This window comes from Abrus precatorius, unplaced genomic scaffold, assembly GCF_003935025.1.
Source record: "Abrus precatorius isolate BTA unplaced genomic scaffold, Abrus_2018 Scaffold2, whole genome shotgun sequence".
NCBI lineage: Eukaryota > Viridiplantae > Streptophyta > Magnoliopsida > Fabales > Fabaceae > Abrus > Abrus precatorius.
The window spans coordinates 37,507,541-37,534,782 of record NW_020874362.1 but is presented as its reverse complement, the minus strand read 5'-3'; the positions used below and the strand labels follow the sequence as shown (position 1 = coordinate 37,534,782).

General features: G+C 31.3%; 4 protein-coding genes across 6 annotated transcripts; 2 read left to right on the top strand and 2 right to left on the bottom strand.

Annotated features, from left to right (window-relative positions):
• Positions 1–2,686: 2,686 nt before the first annotated feature.
• LOC113859111 (protein YLS3) lies at positions 2,687–3,856 on the bottom strand. Its single transcript, XM_027491926.1, has 3 exons — positions 3,464–3,856; positions 3,293–3,388; positions 2,687–3,172 (listed from the first exon to the last, which is right to left on the bottom strand). The coding sequence occupies exons 1-3, from the start codon at positions 3,786–3,788 to the stop codon at positions 3,048–3,050; spliced, it is 546 nt and encodes a 181-aa protein (XP_027347727.1). The 5' UTR covers positions 3,789–3,856; the 3' UTR covers positions 2,687–3,047.
• A 6,433-nt stretch (positions 3,857–10,289) lies between these two features.
• LOC113859106 (PLASMODESMATA CALLOSE-BINDING PROTEIN 1-like) lies at positions 10,290–13,405 on the top strand. The gene is made up of 3 exons (XM_027491922.1): positions 10,290–10,692; positions 10,787–10,820; positions 13,011–13,405. Exons 1-3 carry the CDS (start codon positions 10,365–10,367, stop codon positions 13,231–13,233), a joined length of 585 nt encoding a protein of 194 aa, XP_027347723.1. The 5' UTR covers positions 10,290–10,364; the 3' UTR covers positions 13,234–13,405.
• Positions 13,406–14,471: 1,066 nt separating this feature from the next.
• LOC113858048 (chromatin assembly factor 1 subunit A-B) lies at positions 14,472–20,717 on the bottom strand. Its single transcript, XM_027490466.1, has 11 exons — positions 20,369–20,717; positions 20,106–20,201; positions 19,471–19,547; positions 19,202–19,281; positions 18,594–18,654; positions 17,115–17,182; positions 16,953–17,034; positions 16,171–16,251; positions 16,017–16,094; positions 15,345–15,464; positions 14,472–14,926 (listed from the first exon to the last, which is right to left on the bottom strand). The coding sequence occupies exons 1-11, from the start codon at positions 20,712–20,714 to the stop codon at positions 14,750–14,752; spliced, it is 1,266 nt and encodes a 421-aa protein (XP_027346267.1). The 5' UTR covers positions 20,715–20,717; the 3' UTR covers positions 14,472–14,749.
• A 654-nt stretch (positions 20,718–21,371) lies between these two features.
• Positions 21,372–26,698, top strand: LOC113858380 (UV radiation resistance associated protein). Of its 3 annotated transcripts, none has more exons than XM_027491014.1 (6): positions 21,372–21,735; positions 22,514–22,720; positions 23,930–24,098; positions 24,957–25,102; positions 25,395–25,622; positions 26,393–26,679. In XM_027491014.1, the coding sequence occupies exons 1-6, from the start codon at positions 21,556–21,558 to the stop codon at positions 26,513–26,515; spliced, it is 1,053 nt and encodes a 350-aa protein (XP_027346815.1). In that variant the 5' UTR covers positions 21,372–21,555; the 3' UTR covers positions 26,516–26,679. The 3 variants fall into 3 exon arrangements, with proteins under 3 accessions (XP_027346815.1, XP_027346813.1, XP_027346816.1); XM_027491012.1 differs by having other exon boundaries at positions 21,376–21,735; positions 23,930–24,110; positions 26,393–26,698; XM_027491015.1 differs by having other exon boundaries at positions 21,608–21,735; positions 22,495–22,720; positions 23,930–24,110; positions 26,393–26,678.
• Positions 26,699–27,242: the final 544 nt, after the last annotated feature.

Sequence of the window (27,242 nt, the reverse complement as noted above, 5' to 3'; positions counted from 1 at the left end):
TTTATCAAAATTTTATAAGGAATGAATGACTGTACCAGGGAGTCCTAAAGGACCCACAGTTTGCTATGTTTTAATTTTTCTTCCTTGGAATGAAATAGTATAAACATTGTATTAATTTCTTCTTTCCTTGTTTGCATTGGGTCATCATTTTTTTCTTTTTTTTTCCTGCAAAGTTATTTTAAAATATTCATGCTATATTTGATTGTTGCGTTATGATATGTGTTTGTTTTGTAAACTAACTCTTTTTATGAGAATGGTAATTCTAGATATGTTAGACAACAAAATTTAACCCTTTTGGACGTTACATAAAAGTACCTCAATGTATACATTCTGAAATTTTAGAAGTCGCTTTCTATCAATAGCTCTTATGTGCTTAAGTGAAGATGACTATAATCTTTGAATAGTCAAATAGTTATGCAACGTCTTTACTATAATGACTACCGTCTTTACTTTTTAATACTTAGTTTGATTCAAATGAAGAAAGATGTTTCATTTGATTCACAAACAAAGAAGTAAAATAAATAAATTTATGGTTATATATTTAAAATAATTAAATATACATGTTAAATAAAACATAATTTTGTCTGATTAGTTTAAAAAATTTTCACCTTTCCAAATCTCTATTTTTAAAGGAAAGTTAAAGTTGAAAATATTGAACAAAACACAAAAAAATTATAAAGGTTCAAGCATAGGATTAGTATTTATTATATTAATGTAGAACCTGCCTTGTCAGATTATGTTAATCAAACTTATGTACCGATTACAATTTCAATTAATGACTCATGATAGTTACGGTATGAAAAATTGATTTTGACTACGATGATTTGTTATTATTTCCTCTGTTTCTTTTTATAGGAAAGAAACGACTAAATCATCAAGATTAAAAAAAATAATTAAATATGTTATATTTTTTAATAAATATAAATTTTATTCTAAAAATACTCATAACATTAAATGGTATAACTAATGATTTATATATTTAATTATATTAATGCATCTTAAATCTATTAATTGTTAATTAATAAAAATTAATAAAATATTTTATTTTGTTTCTTATAAAAAGGGCCGGAGAGAGTATTATATTACTGAAAAAAAATTAACAAGTGAAGTATGGATGGTACTAGTTTTAGAGTTCTAAATTTTAAGAATTGTTGGTACTTTTATCAATTAAAATTAGATTTTTATGTCTTAATAATTTATTATATTATCAAATATAAAATTTTTATTAAAATAAAATTCTAATTTAAATTAATAAACAACAATAATAATAATGTTAAAGACCAAAATACAGTTTTTTTTTTCAATAATAAACTATAACTTTTTATACCTTAATTAGATGAAATGATGCAGGAAAAATTAATAAGAGTAATGTTACAATTATAGAAAAAATATTTGTATAGTTTTAATTTTTTAAAGAAAAATGTTAGATATGTACTTTCTTTGATACATTTTTAACTATCGATTAAAATTTATTAAAACTATAAAAGTATGACAGAAAAATATTAAATTAAGAATGATAAATAATTAAACTTACATGATATGTAGTTTATTTTATAAATTTTAAATAATAATAAAAAATATATTAAAAAAGTGAGTTATTAATATTTTTTTTAATGCGTGTAAAAAAATATTAAATATACCTCACTAAATGTTTTTAATTATAATAAAAAGTATGCACCAAATACTTTTTATAATTCTTTATCATTTTTAACTTCTTAACATGTACTTTTGGACACATTAAAAATCTCGGTTGATTTTTAGAAAAATATAAGCTAAATAAGTTTTAAGTACTATTAGAAGAATATATATATATATATATATATATATATATATATATATATATATATATATAAAACCTATTTATAGTAAAATTTTTGTTGCTAGCAAATAAATGCATATTATACTACACGACCTGTTGTATTCACTCATACAGTTAATGAGTCGGTGTTCTACTTATACAAATTTTAAATAAAAATTAAATTTAACAATGAATACATATAAAAATGTTTTTTATAATTTAAATAAAAATAGTAATAGTTATTTTTTTATATATAAAAAGGATGAGTTTTATATATGTATTGACTCAGTTGAATCTAATTATGGTATAAAATACAACATGTTTCATTATGTTACTGTAAATTGATGTTTATTGGTAATTTTTTTATGATTATCTAATAAGGTAAAGTATTTAATAAACCATAAAAACGGAAAAAACAAATATAACCATACATAGTACTCCATATAATATTTATTTTTTTTATGTTCAAATAATATAATTGGTTTAATAATATTTAAGTTATAAAACCCAATCGATTGGAGTGGAGGCAAAGTATAATTAGTAATTTTTAATTTTAATGTTAGATAATTTAATTTTTTAAATTATTCTTTAGAATTTTTTTTTCAACTATCACGTTTATTTGATATTTGTTTCAATCACAATTTGAGTGAACTTATAAAAGAAAGAATTAATATAAAAAATAAATAATTTTTTATATAAATTAAAAATAACTTATCTCTTAATATTTAAAAAAAGTTAAACAGGAGTAACTTCTTAAAAATAAAAAAGTGTAAATTAATTTTAAGTTATAAATATTTATAAAGAACGAAATTGATTGAAATTGGATCTGTGCCATGCATTGAATCCCTATCCTCTGCTGCATCTGAGTAAAAAATATTTAGCAATTGAAAGATTTATGTCACGTCCATAGAAGGAATGGCGTGTAGGAAATGGAAAGGGGGCCATAGCCATAGGCCATAGCCCTTACCCTCCCCATTTGCCACCACAATTATATATTTAAAGCATACACACTGGTGAGCTCAAGTAATGGGTATGGGTCCCTTCAATGGTTCCATTAGTTGGAAAATTAATCACACCCAGAACTCAGAGGATGGGCACACTAATAAGCGAAGGAAAAAGACAACACAGTAACATCACCATTCACCTAGCAACTTATTAGGAATTGCATTCCCAATCAACATTTATATATATGAAACCCAGAAATAAATAGACACAACCACCATAATATGCTACCTCATCATTCATCTCCTCACACCAAATGCCACACCAAAACAAATGGTAAAATCCCACAAGCCTCTGTTATTAGCCACTTCTTTCCCCACCCTCCATCGCTTTCTGTTGTTCCCTTTCCAGCCCCATGCGTTGCGTTACTAGCTGCACTCAGTTTTCAGTTTCAACCCCACAATGTTCAATATCATAAACAATTTAATTAATTAATTCCACCTAAACTGTGTCTTGATAAAAATGAATGAATAATGTTTAATTAATAATTACCGCTTGAAGCTGGGGCGGAACTATTGGTTTTCAAGGCTTTTTCATACCCCTCAAATTCTTTAGCTTCTGGAGAGTTGGGTGGCAAGTGCAGAAGATCTGAAACAACAGAGGAGACATAAAAAAGATGAACAAGAGGATGGGTTAGAGAGAGAGAGAGAGAGAGAGAGTTACCAACACACTGAGTGATATTGGTGGGGGTGTGACAAGCAGTGGGTAAGTTAAGAGCAAGGGTAACGTTGATGTTGAGGCCAAGGTTGGGATCATCACGATCTTTGATAAGGATACAAAGGCATCTCTTGCTCTTGTCGATAACCCCTTTAAGACCGCTGCAACAGTCTAAGGTTGGGGCTTTTGATTCCCCTCCAACGTACGAAAGACAACTTGCTAAACCAAGCAGTTTGTCGCTGCATTCTGCTTTGTCTTGGTTTAAATCACACCTTCCAAAACCAACCAAAAGGAGCACCATGCTGCACCACACCGCTTCATTCAAACCCATTTCCAGTTACCCAAACAAGGGAGACACTTTTCTTCTGATGTTTTGATCCAATAGTAACCCTCCTTCCCCACTTCTATTCTTAGCTTGCTTATCTTTATGTATCTACATTTATGTGCACATCATTTTATAACCGTTAATTTATGGCCCTTTAATTTCATTCATATAAAACATTTATTGTTTTTTTTTTTCAATTCTTTGCTTTTGTGAAATAAAAAATAGTAATAATAAGTAAAAGAAAAGCTACCCATACTTGACCCTTTTTCCTTTATCGGTTTTTCTTTGTCCATCTTTTAGATTTGTACCATAAAATCCAATTTAAAGGTTGTATATCTTGTCTTTTGTAGGGTTACATTTTCTCCCACTCAAATAAATAAATAAAAAAATAAAAACTTAGGTCATCTCCAACAAAACTACTCTTATAAGTTTACATTTCTTATATATATATATATACACACACCCTTTTTTAACATTATTTTTATTATTTTAAGCAATTCAATTAATTTTTAATTCAAGTCAGTAACTTTTAAAAGTCTCTTAAATAAACCTCATAACTTACCTTGCACTTTCAATCTTATTTCTTATCTTTATTTCAATTTAATAAGTTTATATTTCAATTTTAACATTACAATTTTCTTTCAGAGTTGCTTTATTTATTGCTTTCTGGAGAGCAGCCTTATTGGATACGAGTTAGGCCTAATTTTATAAAATTAATTGAAAAGTTGCTTTTATAGCTGAAAGTTGTTAACTAATTAAATTAAAAAGGTTTAATAACAAAAAGATACGTTTACATATTATTGAAAAAATTTGTATTTCAAGATAACTATAGTTGACGCGTGAAATTGACCCACTAATAAAAGCTCACAACATGTACAGTGACACGAGAAAAAAAAAACACTAAAAGAAGAGAATAAACAAGAAAGCGCCAATAGACTCAAAATATGATAATTAAGCAAAAAACGATAATAAAAAAAAATAATGAGCTCAATAATTTCGTGACAAGAGCATTAATCGTATTTTTAGGAATAAAAATAAGACAAATGTTATTCTTAGCTTTAAATATTATCCTCGACTATTAATTAAAAAATTATGTTTAAGTAATTAATAATAGTAAAATTTATTATATTTTTAAAACTTTAATATAATAATATTTTTTTAATAAAAATACTATATTTAAATGATTAAATTCAGTTTTAAAAATTAAAGTTAGCAAAAATCGAAAAATGAAAAAAGGCTTGTCCGCAAACAAAAGTATGCATTAGATAAGTGGAGACCAAATTAATGGCAAATTATTCTTTCAAGCGTTGTTTTTCGGTCAAGTCAATAAAAGTCTTTTTGAACTCTTCACTGATAAAATTATGAATGATGTTGAATACGAGGACCGTAATTATGATTTTAATAATAATAATAATATACTAGGTTATTATCTTTTCACGAAATTTTGAAATTTTGAATCTTTCAAGATATATTATACTTATCCATTTCAATTTCATTTAATAAATAAAAAAATAAAAATTATTCACACTAATATAAATTTAAAAAATTTTATATTTAATTTACATTTAATGAATTATAATTTATTATTTTATTAATTGTTAAATGTATGTTAAATAAAATACTCAGATTAAATATAAATTTTTTTAAACTTATGTTAACGTAAAAATATACTTTTCTTAAATAAAATATTTATTTTAAGATAATTCTTTACTACATATTATTTTTTTATTAAACATTTTAAATATAACAGTTTTTATAGTATCGACTCCTATACGTGATTACATTTTGAATACTCTTATAAGGGTGAAAATCAAAAACTTGTGCTAGCCCATTTAAGGCCTGTTTGGGCCCATCTTATTTAAAAAAAGGATGAACAAGGCCAGTTTTGTAATCATTGTTAATTATAATAATTGTTTTCATTGTAATCGTTATTAATTAAATGAATGTTATGTTAATGGTCTTTATACCTGCTATTAGGCCATGCTACAGGTCTAGTGAGGCCTCCAAATATAAGGTAAATGGTTGGGCTTGTAAATTACAAGCACAAACCCATTCCCACCCCTAATGATTGTATTATAGCTACCAATTTTATGGATTTTATTGTTGTTGGTCATCATGTGCCCGTTTATTGGAAACACTCCAATGAAGATATACACTTGTGATTTACCAAGGCATTGAGGTAAATTGGTAGGTGACATTGATATTGATTATTATTATTTTCTTACATTAATGAAAATATTGAGATTTAAATTGACATTGTTCAAATGCTTCGGCATTGATCTTTTCTTTCATTATTTATATATTATATTGAGCATCAATCTCTAAATTTTTACATAATATCTTTTCGACTTCAATTAGAGACTAGTTATAACTCAATTTTGGTGGTCAAAAAGTTTTCTAAAATTGAAATTAATTTTTAAAAAATAGTTGTATACAACATGGAAACTTAGTTTCACTCTTTTTTATTCATTCTAAATTAGTTGTGTTAATTTAATACTTTTGAAAATATATATTCATGTATTTTTTAAAATATATTGCAAAAAAAAAAAAAAACCTATTTTGGAGGGAGAACTATTGTAGTTATGTATCTTAAAATAATAGTAAGTTTAACAATGCATTAGTTGATTTAATTATAAAATTAACGGATTCAGATTCTCTCTAGTTTTTGCAAGAATTAGACATCCAGTTTTATTTTTGTTTAAACGAATTGATTTTGCTTAAGCAAAAATGCATAAAATGATAATTTTTTTAGTAAAAGTAGTTTAAGCGAATTTTGCGTCTCATTTCTCAATCTTCCTTTCTCCTTCCCTTCATGCCTAACACTTACTTTTCAACTTTTATGTTCAATCTTCTTTAGTTTCCATATTCAATTCTTTTTCTTTTCTCATACCCAATTTTTCTCCACCATGTGCCCAACTCATTTCTTCTTATTCCCACTCTCATCCTAATGCATATCTATCTCTCCATCTCTCCTCCATACTCAACTATCTACCCTCCTCTCCATCTGCTATCATTTTTGTATCATTCGCTCTCCTTATCTCTATCAATTCTTAATCCTCTTTTTTTCTTATACTTAGTCTACATCTTTTCAAATGTACAAAATTTGCTTAAGCCAAACTAATTCACTCATATTCGCTTAAGTTAAAAAAATTTACTTAAATTAATTTTGTGTAAATTTTTTTTGTTATTTTCTGCATTTTCGTTTGAGCAAATCTAACTCACTTAAGCAAAAATATAACTGAATGTTAAATTTTTGCCAAAATTAAAGAGAATCTAGATCCAAAAATAATAGAGATCATTGTTTTTAAAATTTTTGAATCATCAAAATATTGTAACTAAGATAACTATTTAAAAAAAAAAAATCCTGTCAACACAATATTATCATTAAAAATGTATCAATAATACAATTAAAAAAAACCATTGAACATAATAAGGGGAAAATTTGTACACTTAACTATAAATTTAAAATTGTTATTATTCTTGTTTTATTCATTTAAATTTTTAAAATTTTCTTATATGTATTCTTTTACTTGCCTAATCGCACGTTTCACTGTATTTGTTTTGAAAACGTGTTTGGTGACTTTTTTTTTGTTTTTATCGATTTTTATTTACTAAAAAAATGAAAAATTACAATTTGCAAAAGAGACCTCGCCATTCTCTCAGCCCCATTATAAATATTTTATTTTACATATTTTTTTAATTATATTTGTTGTATCTTTAATGTTCTTGTGAGGTAAAATAACTTATCATAAATTTTAAATACTGATCTTAAAGGCACCATATATTCAAATAAAGATATATGCGAGTGTTTAGTTCAAATCATGAGCATATACAGAAACAAAACCTTATAAGTAAAATGCACACAATGTATATCAAAATTCTAAAAGTAAAATTTGATTTAGTTTTTTTAATTATAATAAAAGAAAAGATATAATAAAAAAGCTAACAATTTTATTATGAATACTTTTTAAAATTTTTAAAGACGATAAACTATTTTGATTTACTTCATTAATAACACCATTTTTATAATATAAATTTTTTAAATAGTGGTGAAAGTTATCTTTTAACTTTATATATATATATATATATATATATATGTATATATATATATTTTTTAAAACATAATTACAAATGTGAATTGTAAATGGGCCTGGTATACTCAGGCCTGTAGCAAGGTCCATATATTCATATTATATAAGAAAGACTTCGCGCATTTGTAATAGGATCCACAAGAGGCAATGCTTAAGAGAGAAAGACCGGTCTCAGTCATCACGACACACAGAGGTTTGAGTTTCAATTGTTTCTTCTGATATTTCTGAGCCCTCTTTCTCTCACTTTCATCATTGAATTTCTTTCTAATTGGTCTTTTAAGAGTGGTGCCTTCTTTGAGTAAACGCACACTATCCGAAAACCGTGTTTGTAACGAATGTTTTGTGGAAGTTTCTTAGTTTGCGACAGTGATTGAGTCCCATTAAGTTAAACGGTCCCTGCTATTTGAATTTGAATGTCTACCATCCCAATTTTACTTCATGAATAAAAAATATGCATTTGGAGCCAAACACCCCATGGTAATTCAAAATTAGAGAATCAAGAATTTGTTTGACAATCAAATTCAATTTAGGATAACTGATGTTCAGATTCAGAGACACCATCTCAATAGAGAATCCATAATAAAGAATTTGAAAAAGTGAGTCAAAGTATATTTAGGGTCAAATTTGAATTCATAAAGAATTCAAAATATTGAAACGAGAATTTATGCTCACATTGTATAACTTTAAGCCTCCTGTGGTTAATGTTTTAACTTTAGAAAAATCGATTTAAAGTTAAATTTAAATTCCTAAAGGATTTAAAATCATGCTTAGGTTCATGTTGTAATTGTATGGCGTCCTCCAGAATCCATACAGCTTAGGTTAATGTTGTAATTGCGTGGCATAATCCAGAATATACACCTTAATAGAATTTAGTATCAATGTAGTTCAAGATTGAACATTCTTGAAAAATCATTGTAAGAATTTGAAAATTGGTATTTTTCCAATATATATATTGTGATAGGAAAGGAAGAAAATGCATGTTATTAACTGTAAAGTCTATGTTAAAATTGTTGATTAAAAGAAAGAGAATCATTTATTTATTGCTATTTGCTTCATATGCTTTAAATCAAGTGATTAAACTAATCACATAACTAATAATAATAAATTTTTAAAAAAATTTAATGTCGATTGACATCAATAAAGGAATGAAATAATTATAATAATAAACTATTTAAATATAAAATTAATTTATGATGTTCTTTTGATTCTTAATATTTACTAAAATTTGCTAAGTGTTAGTTAATTAATTAAAAGATAATTTAAAGTTATTTTAAAAAATATTGTTTAATTAAAAATAAAATTAATTAATTTTTTTAATAGTGATTGAAGTGCTTGATTAATGATGTGAAATTTTTTAAGATTAATTATTAAAAATCATGTTTTATGATAAAAAAATTTTTTATTTAATTCTAACTTGAAATAAAAGGAAACATAAGATTTTTGTTGATAATAAATTCACTTTTTGTTAATCAATTTTAACTGTAAAAAAATTGAGTTTGTAGTTTATAAAATAAGAAAGAGTGTTAATAATACATACATAATAATTTAAATCAAATAAAAACTAATACTTACCACATCAATTGAAACAACTAATATAAGTGATACATTGTTAACAAACTTTTGAAAGCTGATTCTTATCAACTAAGATTTTAATTCTAAATAATTCTATAATTTTTATATTATTTATGATATTTTATTTATTATTCTTAGAAAAAATATTTTTTTCAACGTGTTTTTTAATTTTTAATATGAAATGCCTAACCAGTAGATGAATTATAATGCGAGAAATTTAGCGATTAATTTATATATTTACGCAATTTTTTATTTTAATAAATTATGTTTGTAACGGACTCGGATCTAGTACAGTTTTAGGGAGAACTGTATCGTGTATTTAGACAAAAATTTGTATTTTTATTTAAATTTTTACTTAAACAAAAATAGATGAACTTAAAGAAAAATGCAAAAACAATTAAAAAAATTGAAACTCTTAATTTTTAAGGTAATACATGAAATTTAAATATAATTAATAAAATTGTAAGTGACTTAAACTTGCTCCCAAAATACTGACTTAAATAGTAACCCCGAACGGAAAAGCTTAGTGCTGCTGCCTGCTGCTTATTTTACCCAACAAGCAAAAGGAGGCGTGGGGCGTGTATTTTACGAGTTATTAGTGAAGTTGGATTTTCATGGTGGGTGCAGAGACACACAGACATTAACGTTAGAACATAGAAACCTGAGACGTAACTTCCTTATTTATATATTCTGATAAAAAAACAATAAAAAAGAAAAAAGAAAAAGAAAGAAAGCTAAAGCGGCTGGCTTCTATTCCAATTTCCATCTCCGCACCTCACTCACTCCCTCACTCACTATAATATATATTTTTCTCTTTTTCTCTCAACGCTTCCCTTCTCTCTTTCTTCCTTTACCAACTAAGCAAAGCAAAACCATCCATCCATCACACTCACCTTAATCCTTAATATAACTTTGTTCAATGGCAGCAGCGGTTTCAGTTTCAGTTTGTTTGATGTTATTAAGCATTGTGATAGTTACAAAGAATGCAGTGGCTCAAGGTCAAGGAGGAGCCAGTTGGTGTGTGGCGAGGAGTGATGCAAGCAATGAGGCACTGCAAACGGCGTTGGACTATGCATGTGGCTCTGGCGCTGATTGTCTTCCTCTTCAGCCAGAAGGACTCTGCTTTCTCCCAAACACAATTCAAGCTCATGCTTCCTACGCCTTCAACAGCTTCTTTCAACTCAAGGCCAGAGCCCCTGGGTCCTGTGATTTCGCTGGCACTGCCACCATTGCCCAAAGCGATCCCAGTATATTATTTTGCTCAATTTCTTTTGTTTTTATTTGCTTATATAATACAGTGGATCACGTTCATCTCATTTTATTTGTTTTTTTTCTGGGTAGGCTACGGATCTTGTGTGTACCCGTCCAGTGCAAGGTATGCCCAGTTCCTCGTGCTACTGCTTACTACTACTAATACTAGTAGTTGTTTTTGCTATACAGTGAAACAGTATAAGGTGTTTTATTTTATGGAGGTGTATAGTATACAGAGTGAAAGTGAAAGATCTCTATTCCTTGTTCGTGAAGAAATGGGATTCTCATTCTCAACTCTATTTTTGTTTTCCTTTGGTCCCTTTTCGCCTGTCTGGTTGTGGTCTGATGAGATGGCGTGCCTAATACGATTGAGATGTCCATCTGTGCTGGAGAGAGAGAGAGAGAGAGAGAGAATATGCAAATTGAATTGAATGGGAGAGGAACTCCTTGCCAAAGATTTTGTGGGTTTATGACACGTGTCACTCTGCATGGGTGGGATTAACGTCATTTTCCATATTTCCGGCTCAAAATTTTGTATTTTTATGCTGCAGTTACTAGTTTTTTAATTACCATTTTTGGTATGAAAAAAAAGGAAATTAAAATTGATTTGAATTAGCTTCTGCTATTAAAACCCAGGGGGGCCTCTTTATGATTCTGTGTTTGCTTGTTCATTCTTCAAATTTTTTCAAAATCTCGGGTGTCACAATTTGATTGTAGTGTCTTACTGACACTCTGTAGTGTGTTGGCTACTTTTTCTATACTTTGTCAATTGACCGTTGGATGAGTTTCCGTGGTCCACTCCATCTGACGGTTCAGGTTCAGCCTGATCGTACGTTGTTGATCTTCACGCCCATGACATTAATTATAATGTGTGATAGTATTTGCTTTCCAGTGGTAAAGTGAGTGAGCAGTGATACATCAAACTATGGGAGTATCTGATGCAACGGTGCAGCAGTAATTGATGCTTACGTTTATGTCAGCTGTTGTTTTCGTCGTTAGTAAATAATCTGTGCAAAATGCCACACCCAGCTTGTTTCAGATGTTCTCTCTCAATTCTGAAATTGACCCATCCATACATTTGCACATGAGCGCTATTGGTATTAGATGCCATTTTCCATCCATGGATCAAGCATTCTCATCCATCACTTCAACCCTTTTTTATGTTAAGGGTCTCACTCACTAGTACATGTTTGGCTAGCACTCAATCAATTTTATACACTGTAACTGGGATTGTTTTATTAAAAATCTAGACACATTTCAATCACATAAATCAATTTTATCAAAATTTTAACACACAGTCACTTAATCCATTGCCAAAGAAAAAAGGTATTATACAGGAGGAGGATTTGATGTGACTTAACTTTTTGTATTTTTTATCCCATTGAAGATATTGTTTGGTTAGTGTTACGGTTACTTACATTACATGAAAGGAATTTTTTAGATGGATAATTACAGTTTGGTACTAAGTGATAACGGCAGTTACTGGTTGAGATGAATAATCACTTTAAATGTTTATTTGATATTTTTTTAAGTCTAATTAATTAATGTACTGAAAAGGTTCTGCACCCAGACAGAACATTAAGGCAGCCATGCCTGTTGTACATAGAGATGCCGGTTGGGAGCGAATCATTGCTTGTAATGTGTTTTACCCCTTTTGATTTCTTATGCCTCAGGCCATATAAGAAATTGCTAATGGAGACCGAGGGCAATGTGGGGCCATAATGGTCGAGTTCTAGGCTTATTTTGCCCTCGCACGTGTCATGATGAGTCTTTATTGTTTGTTTAGAGATCACACCCACATGGTTAATTGTTATTACAATATAAACGTTCAATGTGTTACAACTTTTCCTTCACATGGTAGGTTGAACGATTACGAGCGACAAGTTAAGAGATACAGTTGAAGAAGAATGAGAAAGGATAATTTTATTAAAAAATTCGTAAGTTGTACAGTGAATATCACGCATATATTTCAGAATCCATACATTAGGAGGAAACAAATCATGTGGCAAGACGGTAACCTGTATATATGTACGTTTATAAGCCATTGTTGTTGATTTCACTTTTTTCCCAATGATTCTAGAACTTAAATATATGATTTGTCCAAGCTAGAGGTGTGAAATTACGTTGGTTAATTCATTTATGGTTTAACTAAAACATTTTTGCATGGTTCCTTATTAATGAAACAACAATGAGGAGGGGGGAGGTTAACTGATTTTTGTGCTAAGCATAAGAATATTTTTCATTGGTCACTTCAGTGTGTTATGCTGCACTTAATGGAGTCCAACTGTTAACTGTTTGATTTCTTGTAATATAGTTCTGCTGGAGGATCAAATACACCAAACACAACACCGCCAATGAACAACCCAAACGTGCCATCATCTACCACAACACCAATATATGGTGGAGGCAATACTGGTGGACTAACCCCCGGAATGAACACGCCATTCCCTGACAGTTCTAGAGCACCTTCTGAGGCAATACCCACATGGTTTTCAGTTTTCTTTTCCTCCCTTCTCATTCTGTGCATCATCTCTTAGCACTTAGCCTGTGTATTATGATCTTGGGGAGGCTTACAGTTTTGTCAGAAGTTAAAGGGAGGAAGGGAGCCTCTTGTTGTTTATAACCTTGCTTCATGCAACCACCTCTTATACCCCCACTATTTTAATGTATAAGGTTATGAACAAGTTAAGCATGGCGACATGGTTTACTCAGGGAAGAGCAGAGCTAGGTTGTAGCAACTTACTGATGAGATTCTTCATTTATAGTGCTCAAATTTAATTCAATAGCTCAATTTAATTGTTCCCTTGGCAAACATTATGTTTCATAAATAGTGCAATATCATTAGCTTATACCTTATAAATAAAGAATACAATGTTTTATTCATTTCCTTTTTCGTATCTTCGATTCCTCCGGCATACTAAATGCTTTGCTAGGTAGTCATGCACTTACAGACCATGAAATTACATTAGGAACCCCAACTCGGTGTTACGAGGCAAAATTTCTACAGTGCCTAACAAAAAAATGGATATTTTTTATTCATTATTCATCCTATTCGCCAATCATTTTCTACCAAGAAAGTACACAGACTGTTCACCAATCATTCACCAGAATATAATTTCTTTATGCGTAGTCAATAACCAAAACCACTCTTGCCTTCGAATACTGCTGACTTACAGCGCTCAAACCTCAATGTGCACCGCAATCATACTTGTGCCCAGTACATGAATTGTGTTATCTAAGATTTAAGTCACAAAGTGTTAATTTTATAGAAAAGATTATATGGAAATGTAATTATTGCTAATAGAAACATCAAATAAATTATTACTGGCAAATCTTGGTGAGAACTTAAAGGAGGAAGATGATGAAAAGTCAAGATGGTACACGGCGAGTGTTCAAAACTTTAGGAAGACAATACGTTGTTTTTTGTTTCTACCATTTTAACAATTAAAATAATTAGGCTATGACTTTCTAAATAATTTTTTTTATCTAGAACCCTTATATTTTTATTCAAAGGTACATATTTGCAACATACATTTAAAGCGATCTTATATTTGTATTTTTTTTTATCATATAATATAATCCAAAGTCATTTTATAATATAAGAATGAAACTCGTCTCCTTGGCAATGAGTTTTTAAGCAACCACAACAAATTCTAAAGTATCATTCTCTTATAAGATGTATCAATGACACATTAATCATTTTCTCAAGTTTCAAGTTCTAGTCCAAAAAATATTAGATTCTATACCTATACAAGGCCCGGGTTATAATCTAGTTACTTTAATTCGACATTTTAGATTTTGCTTAAAGCTTATGCAATCCTGACCATAATAACTTAGCCGAGTGGTTGCATGCAGCATTAGATACAAGATACTTAAGTCGCGAAACAACTTTGTATAAACATCAAAAACTTATATGACAACCAAGAATAAATATCTCCGTAGATACCTTCCAGCCAAGGCAAATAACACATTATGTAATGAACAGCCGATAGCACTTAACTTCGATACATCAAACTATAATTGTCAAGCATCTGATTATGATAGTTGCCTCAACTAAAGAACTCCAAAAAAGGGATTCTTTATTGCAGAGTCTAGTTCAGATCCAGCAGAATTCAGGACAGCCATCTCAACTTTATCCCTAGGACAAAACAAAAACTCACCACCATCGATCTTCTCAAACCCGCAAATTTCCAGAAATTCAATGCCCCCTTTCAAAGAACCAACTCTTTCCTGTTGAAAATAATGAAATAATGAACAAAGACACGGCTTTACCATAAACATACCTCATTTAAATGATCTAGCTGTAGGTCAATGTTGATGAGCTTTCAGAAACGTCTAGCACAACTAGTTTTAGACAAGAGAGATTATATACAACTGAATATTATAAATGACCAACATCAGACTAATGCCAACCTAAAACTCCTGAAATGAAGCCTGGTGTTATTTTAAATTATAGGTGCAGGCAGAACTCTACATAAGCCAAACAGTAAGACTGAAAGGTGCTGACCTCTACTACAGTGCCCATCTTGAATTTTCTTTAGGAACTATGGTCTGATTGAATTTCTTTTTTTGGGAGGGGGGCATTATTAGTGGCATGTGCTGAATTTCACTCAACATATCAAACATACATATTTAGGTAGTTTCTTACCTGAAAAGATTGATTACTAAGTCGAATCTTCCTGAATTTTTCCTCGTCAGGATTTCTGGCAACATTCCCAACATAAGTTAGAAGTGTTTGGAATGCTCTCTTTACTTTGGCATCATCCTCCTGCTCCAAAAATAAGAGAACATGTAATTAGGCTAAGGTTTAATAATATTTTACCAGAAGTTACTGTTTAATTAACAACAGAGAAGCATTGGTATGCTGTAAGCAATTTCTTTTGCAGAATATAAGATGCAGTTGATAACATAATCACTGTATATTAAAAAAATGGCCTGTGTTTTAAACGTTGCATGTCCATACAAAATACAAGCACTAGAAAGTAAAACGAAAATAATAGCAATCAAATCAAGGGAAACATTTAAGCATTATAATAAACCACCATTCACTCAAAAGCCTAGGGAGGTCAGTTTTCCTCCGTGAGCACAAAAAAGTTTATACAACTGCAATAAGAACCTAAACGGAAAGATTCAGAGGGTAAAGTTCTTTGTTTTTTGCACAAAAAAAATGTATTATGTAGCATTAAGTGATGGTGGTATCTCCTATGCTATTGACCATTGGATTTTCAACTGATATTAGTTTAACAACTGTCAAACAGGTACTAATACTGTCAACTAGAGTTACCGCAGAATTCTCTGAGAACCATATGAATGTATGTACCTTGTGGTTCTGTTTGAGAGAACGCAAGCACTCTCTCATTTGCTCAGCTTTTGTGGCAGGCCTAACAGGCAGAAAACCCTACGTGAAGAAATTTCAAATAAATAGATGCCAGAAACAAAATAAAAACCATGATAATTTTTGTACAAGCCCGTACCTTTTTCTCCTCCACAACAGGTGAAGGTTTGGCGGCTGAAGGTTCCTCTGGAGGTAATCCAAGTCTCCGCCTTCTTTCTGCCTGTCATAATTGAGAAACAAAGTGAATTCATTCAAATCCCCCAATAACAGATATTAATTTTGCTGTGCCATGAAAGAAAATGGAATTTTAAAAACTAGAAATTGCAAATGGTAATTGGGAAAAGAAGAAAATTGACAAACACATGGAAAAACATCTCTATAATGAAAAATCCCCACTGTGGTCCATTCTAAAGTTGACATGTGAGCCATTACCCACCTTCAGGGAAAGTAAAGAGCTAGAAGTACCATATCCCTCTGAAATGAACTTCTAGTGGACAAAAATGAGATGCTCGGATTGCAATATTGAAAACCCAGCCATTTTAATCTAACCCATACTTCAGATAACATAATGCCAAATGGAGTGCAGTTCCAAAATAGAAACAACATTGTCTCCCAACTTCTATATTTTGTTTATCTTTTACCTAAGGCAGGGAGAATAACTTGTACAATAATTTTATCAAAGTAAATGATGAGGGAAGTTATCACTATCCAATAACCACAAAATGACAAATAGGATTTAATGTATAAGGTAGAAGTTAAAACAATCTGATAGAGGTCAGGGACAAAGATTTAAGTATTGGACTTGCATATCTGGCATGCATATATAATTAAAGGCAGTTCATATAACCTGACTTGACAGTCAGGTACGAACAGGCTTGTTGAAAAAACAAGAGAAAGAAAATGGTTAAGAAATGTTGAAACCTTGTCTTCTTCCAACTTTTGCTTGATTTTCTCTCTAGCCCTTTTCTCTTCCTCTTTCTCTGCTTTTCTCAAAGCCAACAAGCTGGAAAAGAAAACAGATTTTTCTTGTAGCTGTGTGCATTCAAAACAAAACAGAAGATGTGTAATATGAGTGAACTAAACCGTTTTCTCTCATTCTCTTCTTCAATTCTCTTTGCTTCCAACAACTCCTTGCCAATACGAATTCTCTCCTGCATAAAAACATATATATCAGACAAGAAATGAAGATCTAAAGATTCTAAACTATACAACAAATATGGACAAATGTATCTAGAAAAGCCATATTACGATGTTATAAATCAGTCCAACAGCAGAACAGTTATAAAACATAACATAATCCATTATTTTTTAAGTTAACTAAAGAGATACCCGCTACTTTGGAATATGATGCACAGCACAGATGCATGGCAGCTTGAAATTCATGATATTTTCTCTCCTAATTCTTATGTTGACTTCAATTAATTCCGATAATTTAATTTCACAATAATCTTTAGAGATACTTAAAGCCTCCACCTAGAAGAGACAAACAAATACTTGGTCTTCTAAGAATACAACTCTAATGCTTTGTCTTTAACTGCAATAACTTGAGTGTCAAAATGTCACAAATGGGGGGGGGGGGGGGGGAGCTATTAACATTTGGGAATAATGAGTTAAAGTCGGACTTTGAACCATTTTCCCTCCTGGTCTGTCAATGGATAGGAAAGCTAATAGGAATAGATTAATATATATATTGCGGGGAATGTGAAATAGATTTACTAAAACTGCTTTGAATAGTTATGTTACAACTTAAAAATGCACAAACCTTATAGGCTTATACGTCTACAATAAGACTATTAGCCTGTTTGGATTACAATAAAGGGGCTTCTTCCAGAAGTGTCTCATTTTCTGTACAAGCATACATTTGACCCTTTTCAAAGTCTGAAGCAAATGGGTCATATAAGTGATACAACTATTACCAAAACCCTCAAACTGCATAAATTTAATACAAAGCAAGAAAACAATAAAATATCTAGAAAACAATATTTTTGTCAAATAATTGCGTAAACTTTCATTCAAGAATATACTAATATACAGATGAGGTAATCCATTATTTTTATCAACCCAAACTTAACATGACAGGAAAAATAGTTCATGTACTATATAGACTTTGATATAATTGAAGAACTTTTTGACAAAATTTTGTCTATTTTTAAGCAATATTACATTGTGTCAAGGACCAACTCTCCCAATATCTTTAGCTCTTACATGGAGACTTAAATGATTTTATATCACTAACATGTCCCTCACACAAGATTCATTTGGGCTTGCATTGTCACTGTCAACAAGCTCACTCTACCTTGGGCTTAAATTCAATCATTGACCAAGAAAGGCAAGACTAGCAAGTGAAAGAGTCTCTTATAACATGTTAAGGACCAACTCTCCCAATGTCAAAAGCTAAAAATCTTACTTATAGGCTTATGGTTGGTTTTATATTTAACAGTGGGTACAAACATGCATATCCTCACATATCCCAAAAAGTTAAGATCTAAATACCCACATATTATCAGTAATCAAAGTCAACAAGAGATAAGTGAGAAACAAATGGATGAATCGGCAAAATACCTTTTCTCTTTCTCTCTCCATTCTTTTCTCTTCCTCTTCTTTCTTCTTACGAGCTCTCTCCCTTAAGATAATAGTTTAAAAACTTAAATGATTACACAGACTACAGATATACCAGTAATAATAAATTGACTTAAAAAATAACATGTAAACTACAGTTCCAGACAAAAAGATATATAAACATATTAAACTACAGAATAAAAATCTAAAGATTACCAACACAAAACATTTACATGAAGTCAGCCAACATTAATACTGTTGTATGTTAATGGCATATATATAACTTATGTGCAATGATTGAGGACATTGAATTAATTTCTAAAGATTACCAACACCAAGACTACCTAGAAATCAGGGAGGAAGTAGATTAGGGATTGCATTGACATCAAGTGTTCACTTAGTCAGCCTATGCTACTTAAGAAATTACCAGAATTCCTAAATTGTGTCATGTAGAGATCAGGTGAAAGTAGATTAGGGATTACATTGCACAAGTCATCATAACTTCCAGCAAATTATCTAAAATTATTCTCTAGTACTTTCCCATAACAATATTGAAACTCTAAAACAGCTTCATAACTTTTCCCTGTAAATCTTGACATTCAGTTTCATACCTTAGTTCCTGCTGTTTGACCTTTAGTTCTTCTGGGGTAAGAGAAGGTTTAGGAGCCTCAGTTATAGAATTGGCGGGTACCTGAGTTAATCATCAATCATCACATTAGAAACTAGAGATTGCAGAGCTTAATTATACCTTTTGACATTTATTCATAACATGAATGAACTAGTCTTATCTTTGTTTAAGATTGCAAAATCAAGATCCATTACTTATGAAGCATTAGGCACACAATGACAATAAGCCATGTTAAAAATAAAAATATTGTACCAAGGGCATCTGATCTACATCAGGGTCATTCTCATGCTCTACTATCCAACTTACAGCAGCCTCAAGGCCAGCATTACCTGTAGAAAGGCGCCTACGTTTAGTATCTAGAGCCATGATAATTAACAATGTCCAGATATAAATAACATTAATAATGTATTGAAAAAATACCCAAGAAATTGACTGCTTATTAGATGTATCCAAGATCCAGAGACTGTCATACATAAATAAGAAAAGCATGATTCATATCTAATCTAATAAGTTCTTAAATCTATTTTGTTATCAAACATAAGTATTGTAAACTGTGAATGACATAAGTGCCTCCCGTGGCTACATCGTTCTCACTTCTCTGTTAACCCACTCCATAATTTCAACAATATTATCATAAAGTTCCCTTCAAAAATATAGATGCTATGGACATGAAGTTAATTAATGAATACAAATTTTAATCTGAATTTTTTGAAAATTTGACTAAGATATTTCATGAAGGTCCAAGAACAAAAGCACCTGCAGAATGAATTGAGAATTACTTACAGATACATGAAGAAACAACTAAAATCATAAATGTCTCACGATGCAGTGGTGAATACCATACAGTACAAGTACAGTGAAAAGAATAGGAGTGCAAGTAAATTAACCAGAGTAATGAAGTGCCCGCGTTGCTCGAGCGGCTGAAAAACCCATGGATTCAAGCTCCTCGAATAGCTTTTTGTCCACTTCGGGAACAACCATTTCTGTAGAATAGGGGAAACACACAAATTGAAATTCCAGAACCATGGAGCTTGTAAAACAAAGGCGGGATCGGATGTGACAGTTAATTTTCTGAAAGCATTGATAATTATAAAGTTTTTGCATAAAAAGATGATAGGATCTTCGATTATCTAAATCAGTTAATTATTACCTTCATTTTGCTCAGCGATGGGGTTTTGTGACGTTTGAGTTGCATCTACCTTTGGTGCCTCCAAACTTATCGGTTTAGCAGCCTCGGAAGTCTTGTCAACAAAATCGGCATGGCCGGTCCTCTTTGTGTGCAAATCAGACTCGGTTTTGGATCGGCAGGGTTTAGAGCAAATGGAGCAAACGAGATTGAGAACAGGTTCGGTCGATTCGGAGAAGTTCGAATGGGAAGTGAGTTCGGCGTGTTCCTGCGCTTCTTCTACGGACCTCAACAGAGCCCCACAGTCGCCGCACTTGAGAGACACGCCAGCCATTTTTACTTCGATGCAATTCCTCTCTACCCATCCCATTTCTTTTATATTCCTTCTCTCACTTTATTATAATTACACTTTTTTTTTTCTCAAGTTCTTTTTTTACGTATTTACCGCTTAAATAATTAGAGCATGTTTATTTTTTGTTTTAAAAATAATTTTTTTAAATAAAATATAATATATTTTTTACTTCATGCATGTAGTGTGGGACAATATAAATATCAGTATATGAAAATATTAAGCTAAAGACACGTTGTAAATTAAGCTAGATATATTAATAGTTTTTTAATTCTATTTTATATTTTAAACTCCTTGTTAATATTAATTAGTTTCATTTGGATTGAAAAAATATTTTATAATCGTAAGTGTAAAACTTGTCCCTTTGATTTTAGTGTGCAACCATCAATTTTAAAAAATCATTTTGAAACCTCTCCCACTCTTTGGAAACCCAGCTCATCTTGCCCCATGCTATACTGATTTTTAATTATTTTTATTTAAACTAATTTTTGAAAAATACTCTTAACATAAAAAATAGGAAATATATTTTATATATACGATTATTTTTTTTAAAAAGTAGCCAAAGACATTAATTCAAAGAAAAAGTTAAAAATGAAAAAATTTCTAAAAAAATAATTTTTTTTTCTACAAATATCAAAGACTACTGTTTCATATTCAGTGCAGAGAGTATAGCGCACGTGTTCCACGTGTCGAGTGTTATGCGGTTTATTCCAACAGAACAACCAAAGTCTTGCAACATACGAAGGGAAGACGAGTCTTTTCTTCTTTCCGGAGAAAATTAGGAACAGAAGAAGAAGAAGAGGCGTGGATGAGCTTGAGAGCGTGATCAACCAGTGAAGGACGATGATGAGTTCGATCCCTCATGGAACAAAGCCAAAATCTCTCATTACGGACGACGACAACTGATCCAGAAGATGTGAAGGTCATTAACTGGGAGGATTTCCAGCACGATCTTGCCAGGTTCGCCAGTCTTTCTTCCGCACTCATTCAAGCCAAGGAGAATAAGCGAACCCTTCAGCAAAAGCTCGAGGCCCTCATCCAGGTAGGGTTTTAGGTTTTTCTTACCCTAGGTTTCTTGAATTTCGGATTTTGCATTTATCCTTTTATGAGTTTACTGTGAGCATGACTGAACTTTAAATTTAATATATTACTCGACTGGGGATTCAAATCAGTTTCTATATTTGCTTCCAAAAAATTATAGGATAAAGCTTTGCTTCCTCTTTTTTGTTTTTGTTTTGTTCTTTTCTTTTTTTTTTTGTATTGTGGTATTTAAGTTGTGGTGATCTTTCGCTTTTGGGCTTGGTGTTGAACCAAGCCTTACAAAGTGCTTTGATCCATATGACTTTGATTATAATATGAAGCCTATTTACCTGTCAGGGAAGGATTTAACGGTAGTAATTTTCTCTGATTTTACACTGATCATTTTTTTAAAATTTTTTTACAGAGGGTTTGAGCTGGTTTACAATCATTAGGGTGTCCTCTTTTCTATTGTGTATCTATCTTGGATCTTAACTGATAAAAGTGCCCAACATGGTATCTGAACAAAAGGGGAAATGTGCTCGATGTCCAAATTCCAACTCTGAATAGCCAGCAAAGATTTTTTTAGCACACCAGTTTAGTCTTGTCAGTTATGTTGAGTTGTTTAGTTTTTATTTACTCCTTGTGATGCTTTTTTGCACTAATTGTTGGTTTCAGTTGACAACAGCAATGTCAAAGTTTCAGATATATAGGTGTAGGATTGTTCTTTTTTTTGTTTTTATACTTATACTTGTCCCTAATTAATGATACCTCGTATTAACAGGCAATAATTTTTTTAACAGGTCAATGCTGAATCATTGGGTCGCCTAAATGAACTTGAGGAGATGCGTCTGAAATTGGAATCAAAGAAAATGATGATGGAGAATATGTCTATACATTCTAGGCTGGCAAAGGAGGATGCTAGCAAGCAGGAAGAGCAGCTTAGTGGTGCAGTGCAATCACTTTTGGTGGCTGGGGGTGCTCTTTCTGTAGCCAGCAGAAATCTCCAGGTAAATTTGTTATTTTTTCTAGGGGATTTATCTCTATCAGATTTTATTTTTCCTTTTTCCTTATAATATCAATTTTGAAGAGACTTCTTGAAAATAAGTGGTAATGCTAATAAGGGATCCATTAACTTAATGTATTTTGATTTTTTTCTCACTTTTGTTTTATAGCATATTTAAATTTCTCTGCTTTATATTTTCATCTGATATATGATGATTGATTTCTTCCAACTTCCATCATTTCCTAATTAAATATTAGAGTGATATAAATAACATCGAAGAGGGTCCTTGAAAAATTGGAGGATGGGATGCCAAAGATGGTCCTTCAAATAAGATTGAGGTTGTGGAAGGAGCAATGATTTCAGTCCTTGTGTGACTTTGGGCAAATATTCTTTCACCTGACCCTCATTCTTCCTTTCCCTGAGTATTAAACCATATACTATCATATGAAAACTAATTAGTTGTTGACTTGTTGCATAAATGGATAGCTTGGATGTTAAGTTATTAATTATGTTCTTTGGTTGTATTCTATCTTGGTCACCATTAATTTGTTTATCATAATTATTATAAGGTGTAAAGCCGTAATCCCATGCTCAGTCTCAACTCTCAGATAGAAACATATTGTTCACTAATTTTAATTTTGGTCTGGGTGTTTTGTATGTTACAATTTGTAAAAGGCAAAGCTGCTTTTGTACACCTGTTTTTTATTTGTAATGGCAAGATGATATTATGTTACCTTTTTAGGGTGATGTTTGGAGACTCTTTAAAAAAAAATTGTAAGCCTAACCCCATCCCATGTTCTGATGATTATTTGTTTCTTGGGCTTTGAGTTATAGGGAGAATGTGTTGTCTTGATTAAAAAGGTTATTTATTTTATTGATGTTGAAGTATATGTGTGACTAATTGACATTCGGAGTATTGTTCTTTTTTGCTTTTGACTGAGTTTATATTCAGTTGAATAGGAGTATATCTTTCTTAGTTTGTCTTGTTCTTGTCCTTGAGAAATTACCTCACTGTTTTCTTTCAAATGTCTTCATTTTTTAAAAGCTTTCTTTTCTATGTCAGTCCTGTAAGAATAAGATATAGCATCAACTAATTAATTTAGCAGAATCTGAATAAGTTATTATTATTTCTTGTTTTTCGGGAAAAGTAGTTTCATATTTTACTGCAGTCATTGTGACTAGAGAGCTGATGCCTGATATGCTTTTATTACAGGAATCAAGTAGATTACTCTCTGAAGAAAATGGCTATGTTCGTCTGGGAAAATTGCAGAAGATGCTAAGGAAGAGGCAACAATATATGACATCTCAAATTTCAATGCTTTATCCTGTAAAGATCTTGGTTGGACCAGCACAAGAGCAAGAGCTTGAAGCATATCCTTTAGGTAGCCATGCAGGTAATGGTTAGCTTAATAATAGTTCTTTTTCTATGTGGGTAATGCACCTGCTCCACAGACATCAGCATGCACAGTGCCACTCCACCCAATGCTCCCTTGCTTGAGCCACCAGCTGTAGCAATTGCTTTTTTCCCCCAAGCCAGGTTTTAACAGTACATGCAGTGCTGTGCTTGACCAGAAGTAAAACATTGGAAAAAGGTGGATGGGCATGTTGAAATCTTCAGCAGTTGTGTGCATTGTTAAAATTATGGTGTTTTAGATATTAGGGAAGGAAGAAAGAGGTGATACAAGGCATAAGAGAGAGGTGGTGAAACCAAAAGGAAAAGAGCCAGAAAAAAAAAATTTACGGAATATTATTGTTTTGAGATAAATAAATATGCTGTTGAGAAGGATATATACATATTTTTGCAACAATACTCTTTTCTTTCTACTTTTCTCTTCAAACAAACTACTGAACAAGGCGAAGGAAAATATAGTATTGTCTTTCATACCCTTTTCTTTTAGCTCTATCTTGCATTTTCAATTTTTTATTCTCTTTAAAATTTCATATTTAATTTGTAACTTTTTATATTGAAAAATCACTGATTAAATCACAAACTTTGTGAACATTCATCCAATTAATTGAAATTTTTTTTATTTTGTATTAATTTTCTTCATACTGTAAGAGACTTTCATGGGATGTTTTACAATGAGGCATTGATGCAATTGAAGATCATAGCTATTCACTGATTGTTAAGTATAGTTTCTGTTATGCTATTTGAAATTATCACGTGATATTTACTTCATTTCTAGTTGATACTTTCTCTAAACTTTATTGTTAAAAGTTGCCTTTATTTCATTACCCAGGGACTTCTGCTGGACTTAAACCAGTTAGTCAAGGATCCTTAACAATTCATGGGCTGCATTTGACCTTGGCTTTTCGGAAGATGAGCTTGTTCACTGATAAAAAGGAAATTCAGAGGTCTGCTACAGCCCTAGGATATGTTGCACATGTAAGTTTTAGCACCTACCTGACCCCCTTTTTTGCCTTAGAATTGATTGTGTTATTTATCTTGTGCTTTTTGTGATCCATTTCTAAAATCATGTGGCTTATAGTTTCTAAATTACCATATGCATATTTTGATATGTCATGTACATTGAAAACTTAATTGATTGTCATTTCTTTTTCTTATCATATATCAAACTTCTTCGTTTCCAGCTGCAGCATTTTTGTGCTTGCACATGTGGATGACTGTTGATGTAATAATTATCAAAATATACTTTACTAGACTGATTTTCTTGCAGGCTGTTTCACTTATAGCCTCATACTTGCAAATTCCTCTGCGATATCCTTTACGGTTGGGTGCCTCTCATTCATATATTATTGACAATGCACCTTCAACAGAACTAACATCTTCTGAAGCTTCATCAAATGCAATATCTCACACAAATGCCAAACATGTAGAATTCCCTCTTTTTCTAGAAGGTCAAGACACAACAAGGGCAGCTTATGCTGTATTCTTACTAAATAAGGTATAAATTTCTATTTATAGTTGCTTTGTAGTAACTCTCAATATTTGAATTGAAGTGCTTTCTTTGAACTAGTTCAAAACAAAGTCTCCATCTTGTTCATTGTTTCCTTCAGAATTCCTGAGGATCCAATTAAGTGCATCCTTTCACTGACCCTATCTCCCCCTTTATCATTTTTTTTAATTTGTTTGTTTGGGTTGTGGACTTTTTGTATTTCATTGATAACTTTACTATATTTCACAAGATTGTATGATCTGTGTTTTCCAAGGGTAGCAGCTTATTTCCCATCTATTATGCTGAAATAGCTATCTGGCCAAGATTGCATGCTTTTTGGGACTTTGCTCCTACTTCCAACATTTTGGTTGGTTCATTAAGAAATATACACTGAATGACTGCATAATTAAACAAAATGCACCTTAAAACATTGTAGACTGCCGGACCCTGCAATTTAAAAATAACTGTAGGTTGCCCTGTTCCCAAAACTATCGAGTAGCAATGTTGATATTTATTCTAGCAGGCTGTTGGTTTTGGTTTTGCGTTATTGTTGTCAGGTAGGTTGGCTTAGACTTTTGCTTCTGTACTGTATCTTATCTCAAATATGCAGAGTATATTTGCAGTCTCCCATATTTCGTTAGGGCCTTTTTTCTGTCTCAATTTTCCCTTGAAGTGTGATTGTCTGAACCAGATTTGCCATTTTTACTACTGTGTACACACACATCCGTCCTACTTAACCTTGATTTACTGATCCTTTCTCCCGTGCTTTTTGATTGTAGGATTTAGAGCAGCTTTTGAATTTCATTGGTGCGAAGAGTTTGGGACCACGTCAAGTACTAGCTAATTTGAGGGAGCTTTTAAGGACTATACAGTCTTCAACTTTTATAGACAACATGATCTAGTTTTTTTTTTAATTTTTTTTTAATCTCTACTGTAACTTGTAAATTGATTTATTTTTTTTGTTTCAATTCTTATACGGGTGCAATTTTTTTGGTGCACCTTCGGATGTGTAGCATTGTTATCAGAATGGAGTCAAACTTTCTACAAAGGATTTGATATTCTTTTCAAAAGTATACACTACCATCGAAAATATAGTTCCTTGTGAAGAACATAAATGTCAGATACATTCCTGCAGTGATGCCATGTATAAGACACATTTTGAGAAATTCAGGGATTTTAGCTGGAGTATTTTTTTAATTTGTACACCGTGGGGAGGATCTTCACATTTTATTTTAAAAAGATAGATTTGGGGGGAGAAATCAACGATGAAATCCCTCCTCGAGTAAGTAAAGGAGATGCAACATTTTTCCATATTTGGCTTATTTTAGTACGCGATTTAATTATCTTGTTTGGAATTTTTTTTTTTAAAGTTCTCGGTACCTGGAATCTCCTGCACTTTAATAAAATTTGATTTCCTGTAAGCTGGGCCTTCGTTTGTAGATCTCAAGGTCGCAAGACCTGGCGATCTAACGATGTATGCATTTTGTAAATGATAAAATTGAAATCTGATCTCTTCTGAGTGTAGAGGGTTAGAAGAAAAGGCACTTCTCGCCTTCAAAATCATCCAAATGAGATTTTAATCATTAAAATTGAGCCCCGTGTATTGTTAATGTCAATTAATTTGATCTT